Source organism: Carex rostrata, chromosome 23, assembly GCF_964058835.1.
Source record: "Carex rostrata chromosome 23, lpCarRost1.2, whole genome shotgun sequence".
Classification (NCBI taxonomy): Eukaryota; Viridiplantae; Streptophyta; class Magnoliopsida; order Poales; family Cyperaceae; genus Carex; species Carex rostrata.
Genome location: NC_135940.1, coordinates 4,346,183 through 4,363,416, shown reverse-complemented (window position 1 = coordinate 4,363,416; position 17,234 = coordinate 4,346,183). Strand labels below are relative to the sequence as shown.

Below are 17,234 nucleotides of genomic sequence, written 5' to 3'. Positions count from 1 at the left end.
CGATAAGCAACGGTCCGGAACCAGATGGCATAACGCGATTGTAATCAATATAGAAGTGTTTTTCTGTAGTAGTTGAATAAAAATTAAAAAAAAAGTAATAATTCTAGAACGGTGTGTTACTTAATTAATAATTATTAATTGAGAAAGATATATATTATAAGATATTGCGTCCATAACAATTTTGTTACTATATGTTAGTTAATTAGATATAATAATTTTAATTATGACCGGTCAAACCGGCGTACCCAAAGAGATTACAACTCATAATCTCCTAGTCAAATGAAAAAATATATAATATATCAATTATCACTATTTTTGGAGGATATATGTGTGTATATATATATGTGTGTGTATACATGTATATGTGTGCGCGCGCGCTACTTGCTAAGCAATAGAAAAATGTTTCTTGGAATAAAATTAAGCTAGTTTAAGTCATACCTAGCTGTTTAATTACGAACCGCATTATTCGGTGACATAAAAATTTGCCAGATTTAACGATTTTGTCGATACTTGGAGCTAAGATTTAGTTTAACAAATAAATAAAGTAATATTAATTGTCGGGATAGCTGATTGCTGCTTTAATTCCACGTTGATTAATTCCTTTACAAAATTTAGAGAGGCAGAAAATAATGGACCAAAGAAAAATTGTTATGATTATATAAAACCTAGAGAATTACTTATCTGTAATTATTAATAAGTCAGATGTTTAAAAAAATGAGACATAGGCTATTTATCGTTGGAGCAATTTAATTCTCAAGTTAACCATTTAATTAATATGCAAGGTTGGACCCATGACATTGGAAACTTAGATTAAGGAGTGACCAATCAAATTCAAGGAATTTAATCAAATAAATCATTATTATATTCTTTAAAATTAATATTGATTCACCCAAAATTAAAAAAGAGAATTAATAGGAAGAGATTTGTATAATGAAGTTGGATGAAATATAAGATCACACATTCACACATGCATGCACACACCCCAACGTGTTCCTTATGGATTTCCGAAATTTATTTAATACTTTATCACTTTTACATGGAAGTGCTTACAAAATTATGTTATTACAAGGGCAGTTCTTATCACATTGCAATCGGTATTTAAAAGTCACTTAATTTACTGAGTAACTTAAATTTTGAGTTTAGATCCGGATCATCTTATCAGTATTTGGGTGAATTGGCTCAAATTAAAAATTTACAGAGTCTCTTTAATAGTTGTGTGGATTATGATTAATCACAGTCTGAGTCCAAATTCAAAATTTAAGTTATTTTAGTCAAAAGGTAATGGTCTTAAAAAGCCACTTAATTCGTTTGTTTGAGCTGGTCTTAAATTGCTAGTAGTATCTATTTGAGCTGGTAAACGCTGGTAAAATGTGAAAATAGTTATACTAGTTCTATGAAAAGGAAAGTGTTTATCTCTTATTATCTTTTATCACCCCCAAACAATTCATTTTTACCTGGCATTACAATCTTACAAATACCCCCACCCTCCTCTCTCTCTCTCCCTCCCCTCTCTGTCTGTCGCTCTGTATTTGAAACACACAACACACGCTCAAGCCTCTCTCTCTCTATTTCTCTAATTCTCTCTCTTGTTGAAACCCTCTCTCTTTGAAAACCCCTCTCAACTCTCAGATGGTATGTGAAAAAAATTATTAAACTCTAAATGAATCGCTTAATTTCTTCACTTTTTTCTTGATTTTCATGAATTATGTCTGCATTAATTTCAGGCTGAAGATAATGAAAATATCAAACATGAGGAGGTATGCATGTATATGTTTATACTCTAAAATTTAACATTGATCTTATAAATTCCAAGAACATATGTTAATGAAACTTGTTTGTTATTTTTGTTAATTTTTCAGGAATTTATAACGAATTCTCAAGGCAAGAAGCTATTTACTTGCCGATGGATTCCCAAAAACACCGAACCAAAAGCTCTAATTTTTGTTTGCCATGGTATATATATTTATTTCTCTTCCATTTATCATAGTTCATCAATCATATATATAGTACTAGTACTCAGATATAATTTGATTTATGTAGGATATGCGGTTGAATGCAGCATAACTATGAGAGGTACCTACATGTTCTTTAAAATAGATTATGAAGCTATATATATCATATGTTAATAATGGCATTAAAAATTGGTAAATTTGGATTGTATTTTCAGAGACTTTTACTCGGTTAGCACGCGCCGGATACGGTGTGTATGGTATGGATTATATTGGTCATGGAAAATCATCTGGATTGCAAGGTTATATACCTAATTTCGACGATCTCGTTGGAGACTGTTCATCATTTTTTGTTAGTGTTTGCGGTACGTTATACGCGTTTTAATTGCAATAAATTATCTGGTTCTTTCTGTTCTTGCAGTGTTTCAATAATAGCCTATGATTAATTAGTGTAATTTTCACAATTAGCCCTGACAAATAAAAATAATAATATATGTACAGAGAGAGCAGAGAACAAGAATAAGCAGAGGTATTTGCTTGGAGAGTCAATGGGAGGAGCTGTGCTGCTTCTCCTTCATAGAAAACAACCAACCTATTGGCATGGCGCCGTCTTAGTTGCACCCATGTGCAAGGTCTCCACTTTTTTATTTTTAGGAATTAAAAACTTTATTTGTCGATAACAAAATTGATATTTTTTAATCGATAATTGGATGAAACTATATCAATGATTCGGGCTAATGGGATCGAATCATTAATACAGTCTCCAATAGAACCGAAGAGATTTTGCAACTTACTAAAATATACCTTGATGGAATCAAATTGATTTTTAATTTTCTTCTATTTTTTTTTTTTTTGAAATAAAGGACACCAAACATTTTCTTATCTTTATTCCTATAAAAAACATTTTACGTAGTTATTCTAGAAGGTAAATTATTGACCATATAGCACTAGCCACTAGGCACTAGCACTAATTCTTTTTACCAATGTGGCAACTTGTTCTATTACTTTAGAGATTCCCTAATTCCTAAATGTACCCAATAGCCAACAAAACTTGATTTCTCCTGTTCCCAGTAAATTAATTAATGTTATAAAGTAAAATAAAATATACTACTGTAGAGTCCGGATCCTCTACATTACCTCACCCCGTTTGAGTTCGAATTGGAACCATTCAATCAAAATCTGAATCAATCCAGTTCAAATCCGTGTAATACCCGAGGCTCTTTAAGTTTCGTACCAATATATAACAAATAGACCGGTTTAAACGGTGAGGTACCTCAGTAGATATGAATTCATGTACTGTAAACACTTGGTGTAAGATTGTTTTAATTTATGTTGTGTAAACACTTGTTATGTTTTATATAATTAATTAAGAGTGGGGCTATGATAATATACATATTATGGCATCAATCGTACTATATAGTCATAAATTTCATATAAAAATGTATTTAGAGAACAAGTTTTATTTTTTTTTAGAATTCTTTTACTATTTTTAAATAGGTAGAAAATCACTGATCATATAAAATTTGATCCGCATGTACATTTTCATATTAAAATCAGCTATTTGAATTTTCTAAATGAGAGACAAGTCTATAGCACGTACGGATTGTTATCTAATATGCATATTACCATGTCTCGATCACTCATTAATATATAAATTATTGAGATGCGCAACTAAAACTGCTATTGTCGACTATTCTATAATTAATTCATAAAGTATTGGGATGCGTAACTAAACTGCTATTTCTGACTTTGACATTAATTATATTCATGTATATCTTGGATCACAGATTGCTGACGAGATGAAGCCTCCACAATTTACAATCCCTATTCTGAAGGGACTTTCCAATATAATACCCACGTGGAAAATTGTCCCCACCAATGACGTCATTGATCTTGCTAATAAAAATCCGGAGAAAAGACAAGAGGTAATATTTCAACTCTCCGCCTATTACTTTTAATTAATTATAATTATTAATACAATTGAATGATGTAATTGTAAACGTACGCTTTTGAATTTAGTTATGAAGGGGACCCATTTTTGGAATCATTCAGTATAAAAGCAACCAGATCTCCTGCCCCTGGGGTGCAGGAAATTCCTGTCCCCAGAGTCACTGTTAGTGGGTCCAGTTACTGTTAAAGTGGTTTTAGATTTAAGGTTATATGGGGACCCACTCTGCAGTGACTCTGGGGGCAAAAATTTCCTGCTCCCAGGGGGGCAGACGATTCGGTTCCAGTATAAAAAGGGGAAGAGGTTTGAATAATACAAGTTGTTAGACAAATACATAATTAATTAATTGAGTCGTATCAGTCACTTCATTAGGTTTGTGAAGCAATATGATATAAGAAAAATATTATTTATGTTCTTCTAAAAGTTTTATTGCTATTTTTTTCTATATTGAATTGCAAATATTATGTTTACTCTTTTAGAACACAAAAATTCACATTTATCCTTTTAAACTTTCGACTTGCATATTCGTCTTCAAATTGCAAATATCACATTTAAATATACGTACAATTCTCATTTTTAACCTTCTAAAAATCTCAGAATCAAGTATTATTCCTAGATTGATAAGTACGTACAATATTAATAATTTATAATTATATACATAAAACTATCCTATTAAATTATCTTTTTATTCTCATTTGAAATAAAAAGAAAAATTCTAAAGAAAATTTTAAGGAGCAAAGGCATTCAAATGATAAATCTTAAAAAAAAATATGAAAGAATCCAAAAGATATATGATACTGCTGTACCAACCACTTGGCGAAATTATGATTTTGCATCAATATATAACAAACTGTCTTGTTTTCTTCAACTTAATTTCTGGATGTCCAATTTTTGGTACCCAAACCCAACATCAATAAATGATACAATTTGTGTGTGCCATTACAATCTTATTTTATTTTATTTTTGTATTTGATGATATTTTATAGATAAGGAACAACCCATATTGCTACAAGGGAAAGCCTCGTTTGAAGACAGCAGAGCAGATGCTAGCTGTCAGCTTAGATCTTGAGAAACACCTTCGTGAGGTACACAGTTACACACACATTCATTTGCCACACCAATTAATATAAAGAAATTGCCACACTAAACCCAGGTTCGATCCTGTTCTAGTCAAGGTCAACTCTTGGCCTTTGAATACTCCACTCAAATTATCTTTTACCTAGTTGTTCAATGCGTAGCACTACAACGACCATTCATTGCATTAAGTTGGCTTTTTGACTATGAATATATTTTTTCAATGCGAGAAAAAGGATATCCAACAGATAGTAGTGGGATAAAAGTTATTCCTATTGCCAGATTGGGGCTCTCTTCATTGTTTAAGTTCACATGCCATCTGTTAATTATTTTGTTAGTTTAAAATATGATCATGTGATATAATCAGTGGTAATAATTCATTTGAAAACAGCTGTCAGAAAGCAAATGATATTTTATAAAGGAGGATGAGTTTTAAGATCTTAAATAGTATTTTTATTTATTGGATCAATCAATAATTATTGTCGAATTTAATTAATATGGCTAAATATTATTTAACTTTGTCCTAATAAATATTAATTAATTTATGCTTGCTGTATACTTAATTTAGCCAACAAGACTAATTACTTTATTATGTGATCATGGATTGAAAATTGAACATATATATATTTTTTATGTTACATTTAGAAATTAAAATCTTTCTTGATTTTATTTATTTATTTTTGAGGTAAAGCAAAAAAAGAAATAGTTCTACTATTATAAAAGATGCCCATATCTAGAAATGTTAAACAAACATTCGAAAGATCTTAATTAATCAATACCTACCTTAATTTTATTAAAAAGATAGAAGATTGCATACCTCTATATATTCTTTTTCGTTTCTCTGTCTGCATAATTGCATACCGCTGTATTATTTTTCATTATGTCAGGAATTCGTTAGTAACATTTTTCTTATTAATTTGTCAGTAACATTTGATCCATCCATTGTAGGTTTCACTGCCATTCTTAATAGTTCACGGAGGAGATGACAAGGTGACCGATCCATCGGTGAGCAAGCTGCTCTACGAATCGGCATCTAACACAGATAAGAAGTTTAACCTGTATCCCGGAATGTGGCACGCTTTAACCTCCGGCGAGCCGCCTGAAAATATGGACCGTGTTTTTCATGACATCATCTCCTGGCTAGACGAGAGAACGGAATCTGTAAATGTACGGTCTGAGATGGAAGAGAAGGCGAAGCACGACAAAATAGATCTTTCATCAGATATGAAATGAAAATAAATGAATAACTGAAATGTGATTTATTATTTTTATTTTTCTGGTTATATTTCTCTGCGGTGTTAACTGTGGGTTAATAATGCGGTGCATATATTGCACCATTGTGTCATGAAAGAAATAGAAGCCTGCAAAAGTTAGACCAGTTATTGTTAACTTGGGCTCGAAACATTTGTCCACGTCAGCCTATGAATTATAACATTTTATAATGAGTAAGACTTGGGTGCTATGGATAGCATAGAGGGCTACGGTGCTATGGTTTAATATTCGAGTTTTCAAAATCCTAACGGTCAATCTGAGCCGTTCATCTTGTTCTCCATATTAATATGTGTTTGGAGACCAGATTTTATATATTTTTTTAATTTTTTTACTATTTTTTTAGCTAGATAGAAAATCACTTGATCTAAAAAATTATGTACCATTCAGATATTTGATTTTCTATCCATCTAAAAAAATAGTAAAAATTTTTCAAAAAATGTAAAATTTGGTCTCCAAACACATATTAATATGGAGAACAAGATGAACGGTTCAGATTGACCGTTAGGATTTTGAAAACTCAAATATTGAACCATAGCACCGTAGCCCTCTATGCTATCCATAGCACCCAAGCCTTACTCTTTTATAATTAAACAGGCTGAGATCTTTTAGGTAAATTTGAAAATTCTTTTGGATTAATAAGAAAGAGGCCCATTAAAATTATACAGCCCACTTTAAGGCTGACCATAACACACATCTTCATCTAAGAGACTAAGACTAATATTAAGTTTACCATACGACATTATCACAATTTCCGTGCATTAAAAAAATTATAATTACATACACATATAATGATACAGAAGGATGAATTACTGTATTAGGTTATACCGAGTTTATAAGGGCGTGTACTATTTCATAATTTTGTATGGTTCTCAAAGAGTGATCAGGCTATGGTACTATGCATAATGCATATTGACTGAAACCTAAAATTTGACAACTCTAACGATCGATCTGAACTATTCAACTTACTCTTCATATAAATATGTACTTGTAAATTAAATTTTATATTTTTTTTTACTATTTTTTATTTATTTTTATATGAATAAAAAATAACTTAATTTGAAAATCCCGGATCATCCAAAAACAATGATTTTCTACTTATTTAAAAAATAGCAAAAAATATATTAAAAATATAAAATTTAGTTTACAAATATAAATTTACTAGTATCATACCCGTGCGTTGTAACGGAAACATATTATAAGAAAAAAATATATTAATGAAAATAATAATTATCCAAAAATTAAGACACATGTTAATAGAAAATTTATATGATTTTGTATTTTTAATTAACTTTAATTGTGATCTCTGATAACAATTTGATGATGTGATGATTATTTATTTTTAAGTACCAATAATACTGTTCAATTTTAATTGTACCGTGTCGTGTGGCAACAGATGTAGTGAGTATGTTTTAAACTAAATTTAGACTTCTATACATAAAACAGATGCATTTAATCAAAAGAAGATAAATTATGTAATTGGAGAGCTGAGATCAAATCCGAAATTTCATCTTTCAATCGTAGTTGTTCGCGAATCAGACACCCAACGTGCTTAATAATAGAATGGAGATTAATAATAAAATGGAGATATGGAGTTATATTGAACGATTCAGATACTGTTAAAATTTTAAAAACAAAAATATTAATCTGTAGTATGGATCAATCTGCCCTATGCACAGTAGCATAGCCTCGTTCGTTTTCAAATATTGTGATCATAGAAACCTAAATTATAATTGAGAAACCATAATTCCGAAAAATCACGAACTCCATATTATAGGAAGCCCATGATTAGATATTATATACAAGGGTTTGATACAAGACATAGTTATAGTAACTTTTACAATATAATTTGGTTAACAGCAACAACATAATTATAAGAAAATTATTGGTTTTTATATTGACCAGGATTTTACTTTTTTATTTAGGAAAAAAAATATTATTATTTTATCGACGCATGCAAGAACGGATCGAAATCCAAGCCAAGAGATGTTTAGCCACTCATTTTTAAATTTTGAATCATGTCTATTTTAATTTAATCGATTCTTTTATAAGTTATTATATAGTTCAATTTTCTCGTAAAATTTACAAATATGTACTTATAGCTTAGATGTTACAATTCTAATTTGTGATTATGAAGACTTGAGTTTAAATGATGTATACGGTCAGGATCGGATTGACCGAATTTTATCACTGTTAAAAAAAATAATCTATACTCACCATTACTTGAAATCAATCAAACTATAGTTTTTTAGACAATCGAATTATGTAAATGCTGTGAGTTTCATTGGCACATATATGAAATAGTAAAACATAACTAATTATCAATAATAATTTTAAAATGCAAATAAAATGTAACTTAGCAAACAATTACATACAAAATGACACTCCTAAATCTTAATTCCTGATCTGCGTGCCCCGGAAAAAAACCACATTAAATCCGTCCAATCTAAACCGCACGAACCACATCGAATCAGATCACAGCGGCACACCGCTTTTTATATTTATAATTTATTTTTCTTTGATGCGATGTCCGGACGACGGAACGACGGAACCGGTTTTATGTCCAGTGGGCATAGAACCAAGTCCTGTCCGATGCACGGTGTGCTGGTGTTTCAATCGTGCAATCAGTCTTTTAGTACGATATAAACTTTAGCACAAATCTTAATGTTATTCGAACGGTCATTAATGGAAATGGACCGAATTTGGTCCGATGCCCATTGAAACACCCTCTTTCTCACGAAGGACAGGATATTTCCTCCGAAGTAACTCAAATTTTTGGTTAAATTTAAACCGTTCGATCATAATTCCAGCCAATCTAATTCGAGGTAAAATGCACGGAGCCCTTTAAATATTCGTGCCGGAGCAGATCGGACAACCCCGATCTAAACTAAAAATTTGAGTTACTTTTGGTGATTTGAATTTGATAGTATGTATGACTATTGATATCCTGTCCTGTCTGGATACGACTGGAGAGAAAGAGTAGCCATTTTTGTTCTCGGATCTCTCTTTGCTCTCTTCTTCTCTTCAAAGTGAAGGACTTGTCGCTCACTCGCTTGATTAAGTTCAGTTCACTTCAGTTGAAAAAGGTGATTTAATGTTCTCTTTCGTGCATCGCCATTACGCGGATTCGATTCATTGACTCCCTCGAACCAAAAATCGACCTCATTCCTCGCCAAATGCCCAAATTTCGTTTCATTTTTGTTCTCCTGGCAAACCCTTCCATGCCTTTTATGTTCATGCTCATGTTTGCTGCGTGTTTACTGTAATTTATAATATATATTTTTTTTATTGTCTCAGGATGACAATGCGCAGTTGGAAATCTTGCAATTTCCCAATTATCTTCCCTCTGCTCTCTTACTTTTGTTTAAGTAATGCAAATATTTCTCTAATTGCATGATTCAATCTGAATTTGAGTTTCATTTTTAGAAATAACCTTTTTGTAACACTGGTATATGCAAATCTGGTACCAATACACTGTGCAATCAAATAGATAAAGTACAGGAGACCCCGTAATAGTGATGATATAGTTATGTCAGTGCCTACTGGTACAGTCTAGTATAGCTTAATGATACTGATACCATACTGATTTCCTTTTTTCTTTAATTTCCAACTGCTTTTGATAGGTGCATTTTTGACAGCCACTTACTCCAGCCGAGCTGTCAGTGCATCAGCAGTGGTCCCCACCTCTAACTGCTATGCCCTTGATAATACCAGTCGCCTTGTTGATTTCGTATCCTTTTTTATTAATTGGATTATTTGTCTGAATCCACAACATCTCTTTGAAATTTGCTGAATTCATACAAAAAAAGTGCATTTCAGTTGTTTTCCCCTAAACTGCTTCTAATTTAGACTGATTGGATTGGCCACCCATTTGAATATGACGGGCAGGTTTTTCTCAAATTCGTTCTGCCAAAATTTTATACAAAGAATTTCTTTCACAAAACTATTATCATTATAAGAGATGTTAGAGTAAATCTACAAATATGTTATAAATTTCAGGATGGCGATCTTGTTGTTCGTTTCTGTAAAGATGTCGAGAAGCGGTCTCAAGCGGTGTGAAAAATATCTCCTTTTTTATTTATTTTTATTTTCTCATCCAAGTTCTTCTCAAATTTACCAATTGGGTTGAAATTCCGACAAAAGTGCAGTTAATGTGACCAATAAAAGATTCTGTAGGGTTACATTGATTTTGGGCACTACACAACGTCCCGCTACTTTGTATCTGGACCTGAGCCTCTTGATTTTACACAGGTACTTTTTTTTATTCCAATTGAGAGCCCACTGAAAATGCTACCAGCCTTTTGACATTTGTAATATTTGAATAGCATACATAAATTGGGTACTCTGTGATACTATTTTTTTTATCAAACTTAAAAGAATGTCATCATTTTTCTTCTTTAGTTATATCTTATTGAATTTTTTTTTTTTTTTTCTATACATTTGCAATTCAGAAATTTCATAGTGGAGACTTGATGAATTGCGAGCACACCTTTGACAAGATGGGGCGTACTGCCCAGGTATTATACTCGATGCTTTGTGTTGATTTCATATTCCTTTTTAAAATATTTTTGTTTTTGTTTTTGTTTTGTATTTGAATTACTCTCTCAATTTTATCTTTCTTTTCAGGTGAATATTGTATGCGGAAAATGCATAAGTGGTTCTTGCAAAGGTTCTCTCTTTCTCTGGTTTTCTAAATATGCCCACTTTTACATGCTCAGAGAAGATCTATAACATTTCGCAACAATATCAAGCAGTTATAATTTCGTTTTTTTGTAGGTGACCTAGGTTGCATATGTAGCGTGTCATATGACAAATCCATGTGCAGGTACTTTTAAGTTTTAACAGAGTACCCTTCAACTTGCAAATTTCCTAATATATTTGCCATTTTTCACTTTTCAATAACTGTTCAAGCGCCACTTCTAGACCATATATGGTAGTCAATTATTTTAACAGCTAATGGGTACATTTTTTTATTTCTATATTTTCTCCAGCGTAACAATTGAGCTTGCTATTCCATGCACTAATCATGGGCCCCGTGTGTTCAAGGGCTTCACTGTAGGATTTAACCCTCGGTCATGGGAAATTGTAAGTGTTATTTCTTCTTGTTTGTTCATTTTTTTTCCCAACTCTTTCTGTTGTTTCTGATGGACCCAATTTCGTTTTCTTCTTCTTCTTTTTTTTGTTATCAATTGACCCAATTCTGGAGAAAGATAGGCCCAATCTCATTTATTTTTTTGCGTGCAAGGTTTACAATGGGATGACTCAACTTGGCTTTGAGAAGGCATATAATGAGTTTAGGTACACTTTAAGAACAATTGAAGCTTTGGGCCGAATCTCATTTTTCTCTCTTATTATTAATGTCCAATGTGCTTTAGCATTCTACAAAATTTGCAGTTTTGGGACCGACCAGACTGACTTATCTCTATACATAACTGCAATTTCTTCATTTTCTGGCCTTGTTGGAAAGCCAGTATTTCAGGTATAAAAAGACATTACTATGCTAATTTTGAAAAGAAATACTATATGAAGAAAGAGTTTATTAATTTTCTAGAATTTGCAGATTTATCCGCAGAGTGGGTTGGAGGTGAAACTCTCAGGCTCAGCAGCAAATGGCGCTGCTCCTTCGACTCTCTCTCCTTCTGTTCTTAATGTAAACTGGAGATGTATGTGCTTTACCTTTTTGATTAAAATTAATTTCATGGTTTTTATTAGTAGTTATTATTTATGTTGATACAAGACGACAAAAGGTGCTAATTGTCAATATTTAGCACGAATTAAAGTTGACTACAGCCTTGGTTAATTGAGTGTATGATTGGTTCTCTTACACTTGTAAACATTTTCAGGTGAAATAGCACAAGAGGATCCTTACGAGGTACATATACAAATTCCAATAGAGGGTTATAATCCTATTGAATTCACTCTGACAAAGATATGTGGTTAGTTATTATTTCATTAGCTTATACTAATGTATATTATTTTTAAAATCCTTTTGTTTGGCTTATTTCTAAGAAAGGAGTTAAAATAATAGGTTCATATCTGTATATTTTCTGAGCAGAGTATAAACAAGGGAGAGAAGGTGATTCAATGAGAGGGTGGGCCACATTTGGGATACTCTCTTGTGTGTATGTTGCATTAGATCTTTTGTCAATACAACCTAAACTTTTTCTATATTTTTTTCTCTTTCTTTCTTTATATTTGACCCTTGATAATTTTTTTAATACAGAATGGTTGTGCTCTCATTTGTTTTTTGCTGTGGAGGGTTCATCTACAAAACCCGTGTTCAGAATCAGGTAGCAATATTTTGAACATCATTTTTAAATTCTTTACTTCATTAAAATCATAGTGTTATTGAATGATTTGTCTACAGTACGGCATCTATGCACTTCCTGGGATGACCATTCTCTCTGCCTGTTTAGAAGCTGTGAGTATATGTATACATTTTCATTATTACCATTGTAACCGTTTTTTAGAAGATTCTGGACCATCCAAAAACAGCGATCGGAACTGTTCAAGCTGATCTTCATATTGCATTGTGCTTGGCAACCAAATTTTACATTTTTTTGGAAATTTACTATTTTTTTAGAACTTTTGAAAATCACTGTTTTTTTGTGGTCCACAATTTTCTCAAAGACTGATTTTTAAAAATTCTAAACAAATAGTAAAAAAATTCTAAATAATGTAAAATTTGGTCTCCAAGGACATTTTCATATGAAGTGTTGAGCGGTTCTGATCGACTGATTTGACTTTAATTTGAAAATATGGATGTGAGGTAAGAAAGGACTCTTGCTTCACAACTCACCATAACCCATCTCCACTGCTTAAGAAATTCAGAAAAAAAAATGTCAAGGAATATAAAATGCTAAACCAAAATCTAAAACAAATACAGACATAGTTATCTTATTTGCTGGGTTGTGCCTAAAAAAATATTCAGGTAAGCAGTAGACCTGTAGGAGGCTACAATTCAGGATCAGACTCCAGTGGCAATTTCCCAAATCAAGCATCTTGGGATTCATCACAAATCAATCAGAGAAATAATGAGAGGAGATATGGCTCTATCTGATCTTTTCAAATCCTTCGATTTCTCGGTATGAATTTTGTTATCTTGACACCCTTGTTGTGAGAAAATCGAAAGGTTTACTATGTTAAAAGTGTTGATTTAATTTTTATTTGGAAAAAATAAACAAAAGTAGGTCAAGTGGAAAAAATTGGTTAAATGGTAGTACCGTAATAGTCATCTCCCATGAGTCACAAATAAACATCTCTGTTTGAGTTTCATAGTGAATTTGCAAAGAGTAATAAATTAGGAATCCAGTTGACCAGGTAGGATATAGAATTAAAATTGAAAAAAATAATTTCATTTCATTTCACAAGAGATTTGAGTTTTGTAACAAGAAACGTAAAAAAATAATTAAAAACAACTCCCAAACCTTATGCGACACCAAAATATAAAATCCTGACAAATCCAAACAATAGAAAGCCAAATGTATCAAAATAAAAAAGAAACAGTAAACTGAGGTAACAGAGTAATAGACGAAGAGTTCTAGAAGGCACCATTAACCCTTCGGCAATTCTTCCTAACTTCCCCATTGTATCCATTCAAGGGATTAATGTTTCCCATTTTGACCATTGACTTTGCAAAATGGCCAAAGAAGAGTGCCTCATTTTCCGCATAGCTTTTAATTAAACTCGCCACAAACGGTTCGTTGCCTGTTAAAAGAACCTCATCTGAATTCAAAAGGCCCCTTCCTTCCAGGATTGACTTGTAGTAATAATTGTCAAATTTTACTGGGCTCGCAAAGTCAAGAGGTGAGATGTTGTTGTCACCTCCTGACCTGGGGCAAACCCTAGAGAGAGAGTAATAGAAGGATCTTTCTAGGGTTTGATCAGCCTTCTTGTCGCCATTTTGGTTGTATAACCTTTGTTTAAAATTTTGACATCTTGCCACTCCTATTGTATGGCCTCCTGTAATATTTTGAAAGGTGAATATTTTTTTTTATTAATTATCATGATATTTTGTATAAATTAAAGTTAATTAATTTTTTTTTTTATACCTGAGAGAGCGGCCAAGTCACCGTGGTCTAACCCTTGCCTGGCAAAGAGTGTGATAAGGTTCTGTATAGTTGAGTTTGGTGGTGGGATATTTGCATTGGCACCCTTTAAACTTGCTGTTTTTGAATCTTTTCTTCCCAGAGGAAGCTCTCATGCTGGCCCACCACTCTGTATTAAAAAGTTCCATCAAATAATGAATTAGTTTCTCATATATACTTTTTTATATTGGACAGTTCTTTTTGAAAATTCTTACCAGTAAAGTTGATCCTCTCGCGGCAAGTGCTATAATATCGGCACAGGAGACGGTATTGGGGCATGCCTCTTCAAGCTGCGCTTTGATTTGATCTATTACTTCAAATCCTCTCAGAGAGTTCTTATTTGGGACTGCATTTTTCTCACTCAAGATATATTTGCTATCATCCAGGAGAACTGATGCATCGCAACCCTGAAACAGTTTTGTATGAAATTAAATCTCTCATGGTGGTGACTCTCATTGTACCATTCTTGTGCCATGTAACAAACACTTGTTACAATTTATATTTTGTGGTACATGCTAATGGCAAATTGGTCGTTTCCACAAAGTTTCTTAATGCGTTTATACTTTTCCCATATTCTATGATTGCTAGTTTTTAAATACAAGAAAAGGATAAAGTGCAACACAAAACTGTTTGTTGTGACTAAATGTGTATACATTTCAGTTTTCAATACGTTCTATTACCTGTAAAAAGGAAATTTTAATATTGCCATTTCAAATTTCAACTAATGATGCAAAAGATAATAAGTGGCATGATGGGGGCAGTGAAAGGAAAATAAGGGCAAATTTTTTTCCCTTTTCTCTTAATTTTTACACGGTTTATTGGAACATATACGGCTATTTGTACGTTATGTAGATTTGAAATTTATGTAGTTTAGTTTTGCGGTTTGTGTAGTTTTGATTGCTAGTTACCTGTACGAAACAATCATGAAAATGAAGCCTTAAAAGAGAAGCAGCCATTCTTGGGTCCTGAATAATTGCCTCCTTTAAAACCGATATTACAATTTCGTCAGCTTGTGGGCACGTAAACCGATAGTATTCCGGGCATAGACCTGTTAATGGATGGGCTTCATTAGGGAACCCAGAACCCATGGAGTGAGTAGTGTAACCAGGGAAGAATGCGAGCGAGACTGAAATATACAGAGAGAATGTTGCTAGTGAGAGGAGATGCTGATTTGAAAGAGCCATTTCAGTGTTGTGTTTGTTTTAATTTGTTGAATGGATGAATCAGAATCTGTGATTTGGGTTCAATTTATATTAAAGAGAATTTGTTTCTGAATTATGGTACCAACTCCACTCATTTCATTATGAATACAACTTTTTTTTTTCTTTTGACCAATAATTGTATATCAACCAATATATTATTATTTGCTAATAAAAAATATAGAGACATAAATCATTAGTAGAAGCAATTAACATAGGTCATGTAAGTTATTAGTAGAAGCAATTAACATAGAGAGATGAATTAATCATGTTGTAATTGCACCTTTATCACCATATCGATCTGCTTTTGATTCCCTTGTTAACTACTTGAGAAGTTTCTGCTGAAGCTTATAAAATAATTCCAACTTTTTGTTCAAGGGGTGAGCAGAAGAGCAAGGACTATGATTGAATTAATGGTATAGTTGTAACTGCGTCACACTTTGCAGGGAACTGTTACAATTTTTTTATATATAACACAGACCTTTCTTTTATTAATAAAATAATCTATTGACTTCAGAATTGGCATTCTGAATTTGGTTGCTTTCAACCACAACTCTTAGGTTTGCTTAGCTAGATATATAATGTTCTGTTTTTTTTAATTTAATTAATTAATTATGAATTTCAAAAACTTAAGAAATGTAGATGTACATAATACTATTATTGCCATTACCTATAATGAAGAAAAAATGTGATGTCACGTAGTTAACAGGTAACACGTCATGATTTGGTCATGTCATGACACCACGTCATGATTTGGTCATGTCATGACACAGCATGTGATCAAAAGATTTTTATCTAACATGGCATGACTAAATGATGGAGTGAATGGTCATGTTGTGACTATAGTACCACACTGATGTGATCTTATCAGTTTACATGATGTACTGTGATGTGTCATTTTCGTCAATGGGAGACAAGTTATGGGAATAGACACGTCATGTAACACGCACGTCGCTTGATCGACATACATAGTGTGACATGACGTATTTCTGACGTACCGTGTCGGAACCAATAATGACGTAACTAATTTCCTTCACTGCTTGCCATATATCAGCTTGTGAAACTTTATCAGGCCTCTATGGACTTATAACACGTTATAATAGGCCAATTTCATTGGATTTGTACAGCCCATTTAAGGTTAGACATAACAAATATCATCATCCAGTAGTAATGCCTAAACCACTTTTCATTTAAAAATTTGTGCAGCTCTGCGTCACATCAGATAGGAGATAATTATCTACTTTACATTTTACAGGACGTGGGTGTTAGTGTGTTACTGTCATAGACAGACTATTAGCAAAATGAAAAGAAAAAAAATGATTCAAACTTGGAGGCGTGGTACCAGAAATGAGAGAGAAATTCAAAGCCTGTATTGTCAGCACAACCATGGTTTTATCCTCTCCGGTTTATAAAATATCTGTCCATCTTTTTTGTTGTAGGAACCTCTAGTTAAATTGGATTACATTTTAATACAACTATTGAAGGTGACTAAGAGTAAGAGTTAAATTGGATTATATTGTCCAAATTAACATCACTAAGAAATTCACATTCATATCACACTTCTGACAAAAAAATTGTAAATAAGAAATGGCCAACTATGTCCTTATTAAGGCGTTCAACCATTTATTCTTTATAAGGAAAACTTCCACTATTTGTTATTACATAGTAAAAAAATTGGGTAAAATATTTGAATGTTGATACATGCATA

At 32.3% G+C, this 17,234-nt stretch overlaps 3 protein-coding genes across 6 annotated transcripts; 2 read left to right on the top strand and 1 right to left on the bottom strand.

Annotated features, from left to right (window-relative positions):
- The first annotated feature begins 1,509 nt into the window (after positions 1 to 1,509).
- Positions 1,510 to 6,224, top strand: LOC144574808 (caffeoylshikimate esterase-like). Of its 2 annotated transcripts, XM_078324876.1 has the most exons (9): positions 1,510 to 1,632; positions 1,725 to 1,757; positions 1,860 to 1,953; positions 2,041 to 2,073; positions 2,168 to 2,314; positions 2,451 to 2,581; positions 3,737 to 3,874; positions 4,884 to 4,982; positions 5,920 to 6,224. In XM_078324876.1, the coding sequence occupies exons 1-9, from the start codon at positions 1,630 to 1,632 to the stop codon at positions 6,202 to 6,204; spliced, it is 963 nt and encodes a 320-aa protein (XP_078181002.1). In that variant the 5' UTR covers positions 1,510 to 1,629; the 3' UTR covers positions 6,205 to 6,224. The 2 variants fall into 2 exon arrangements, with proteins under 2 accessions (XP_078181002.1, XP_078181003.1); XM_078324877.1 differs by lacking the exon at positions 3,737 to 3,874 and having other exon boundaries at positions 1,512 to 1,632.
- A 2,979-nt stretch (positions 6,225 to 9,203) lies between these two features.
- Positions 9,204 to 14,996, top strand: LOC144574742 (G-protein coupled receptor). 3 transcript variants are annotated; one of them, XM_078324782.1, is made up of 19 exons: positions 9,204 to 9,326; positions 9,538 to 9,608; positions 9,864 to 9,970; positions 10,090 to 10,128; positions 10,240 to 10,293; positions 10,417 to 10,491; positions 10,692 to 10,757; positions 10,867 to 10,909; positions 11,017 to 11,065; positions 11,232 to 11,325; positions 11,486 to 11,538; positions 11,635 to 11,719; positions 11,801 to 11,903; positions 12,084 to 12,176; positions 12,296 to 12,362; positions 12,464 to 12,530; positions 12,608 to 12,661; positions 13,172 to 13,325; positions 14,546 to 14,996. In XM_078324782.1, exons 2-18 carry the CDS (start codon positions 9,539 to 9,541, stop codon positions 13,298 to 13,300), a joined length of 1,248 nt encoding a protein of 415 aa, XP_078180908.1. In that variant the 5' UTR covers positions 9,204 to 9,326; position 9,538; the 3' UTR covers positions 13,301 to 13,325; positions 14,546 to 14,996. The 3 variants fall into 3 exon arrangements, 2 of the variants coding, with proteins under 2 accessions (XP_078180908.1, XP_078180909.1); XM_078324783.1 differs by having other exon boundaries at positions 14,523 to 14,996; XR_013518291.1 differs by lacking the exon at positions 14,546 to 14,996 and having other exon boundaries at positions 12,084 to 12,112.
- On the bottom strand, positions 13,578 to 15,648 carry LOC144574743 (peroxidase 9-like). Its single transcript, XM_078324784.1, has 4 exons — positions 15,236 to 15,648; positions 14,543 to 14,734; positions 14,292 to 14,457; positions 13,578 to 14,202 (listed from the first exon to the last, which is right to left on the bottom strand). Exons 1-3 carry the CDS (start codon positions 15,509 to 15,511, stop codon positions 14,440 to 14,442), a joined length of 486 nt encoding a protein of 161 aa, XP_078180910.1. The 5' UTR covers positions 15,512 to 15,648; the 3' UTR covers positions 13,578 to 14,202; positions 14,292 to 14,439.
- Between the last annotated feature and the right edge of the window lie 1,586 nt (positions 15,649 to 17,234).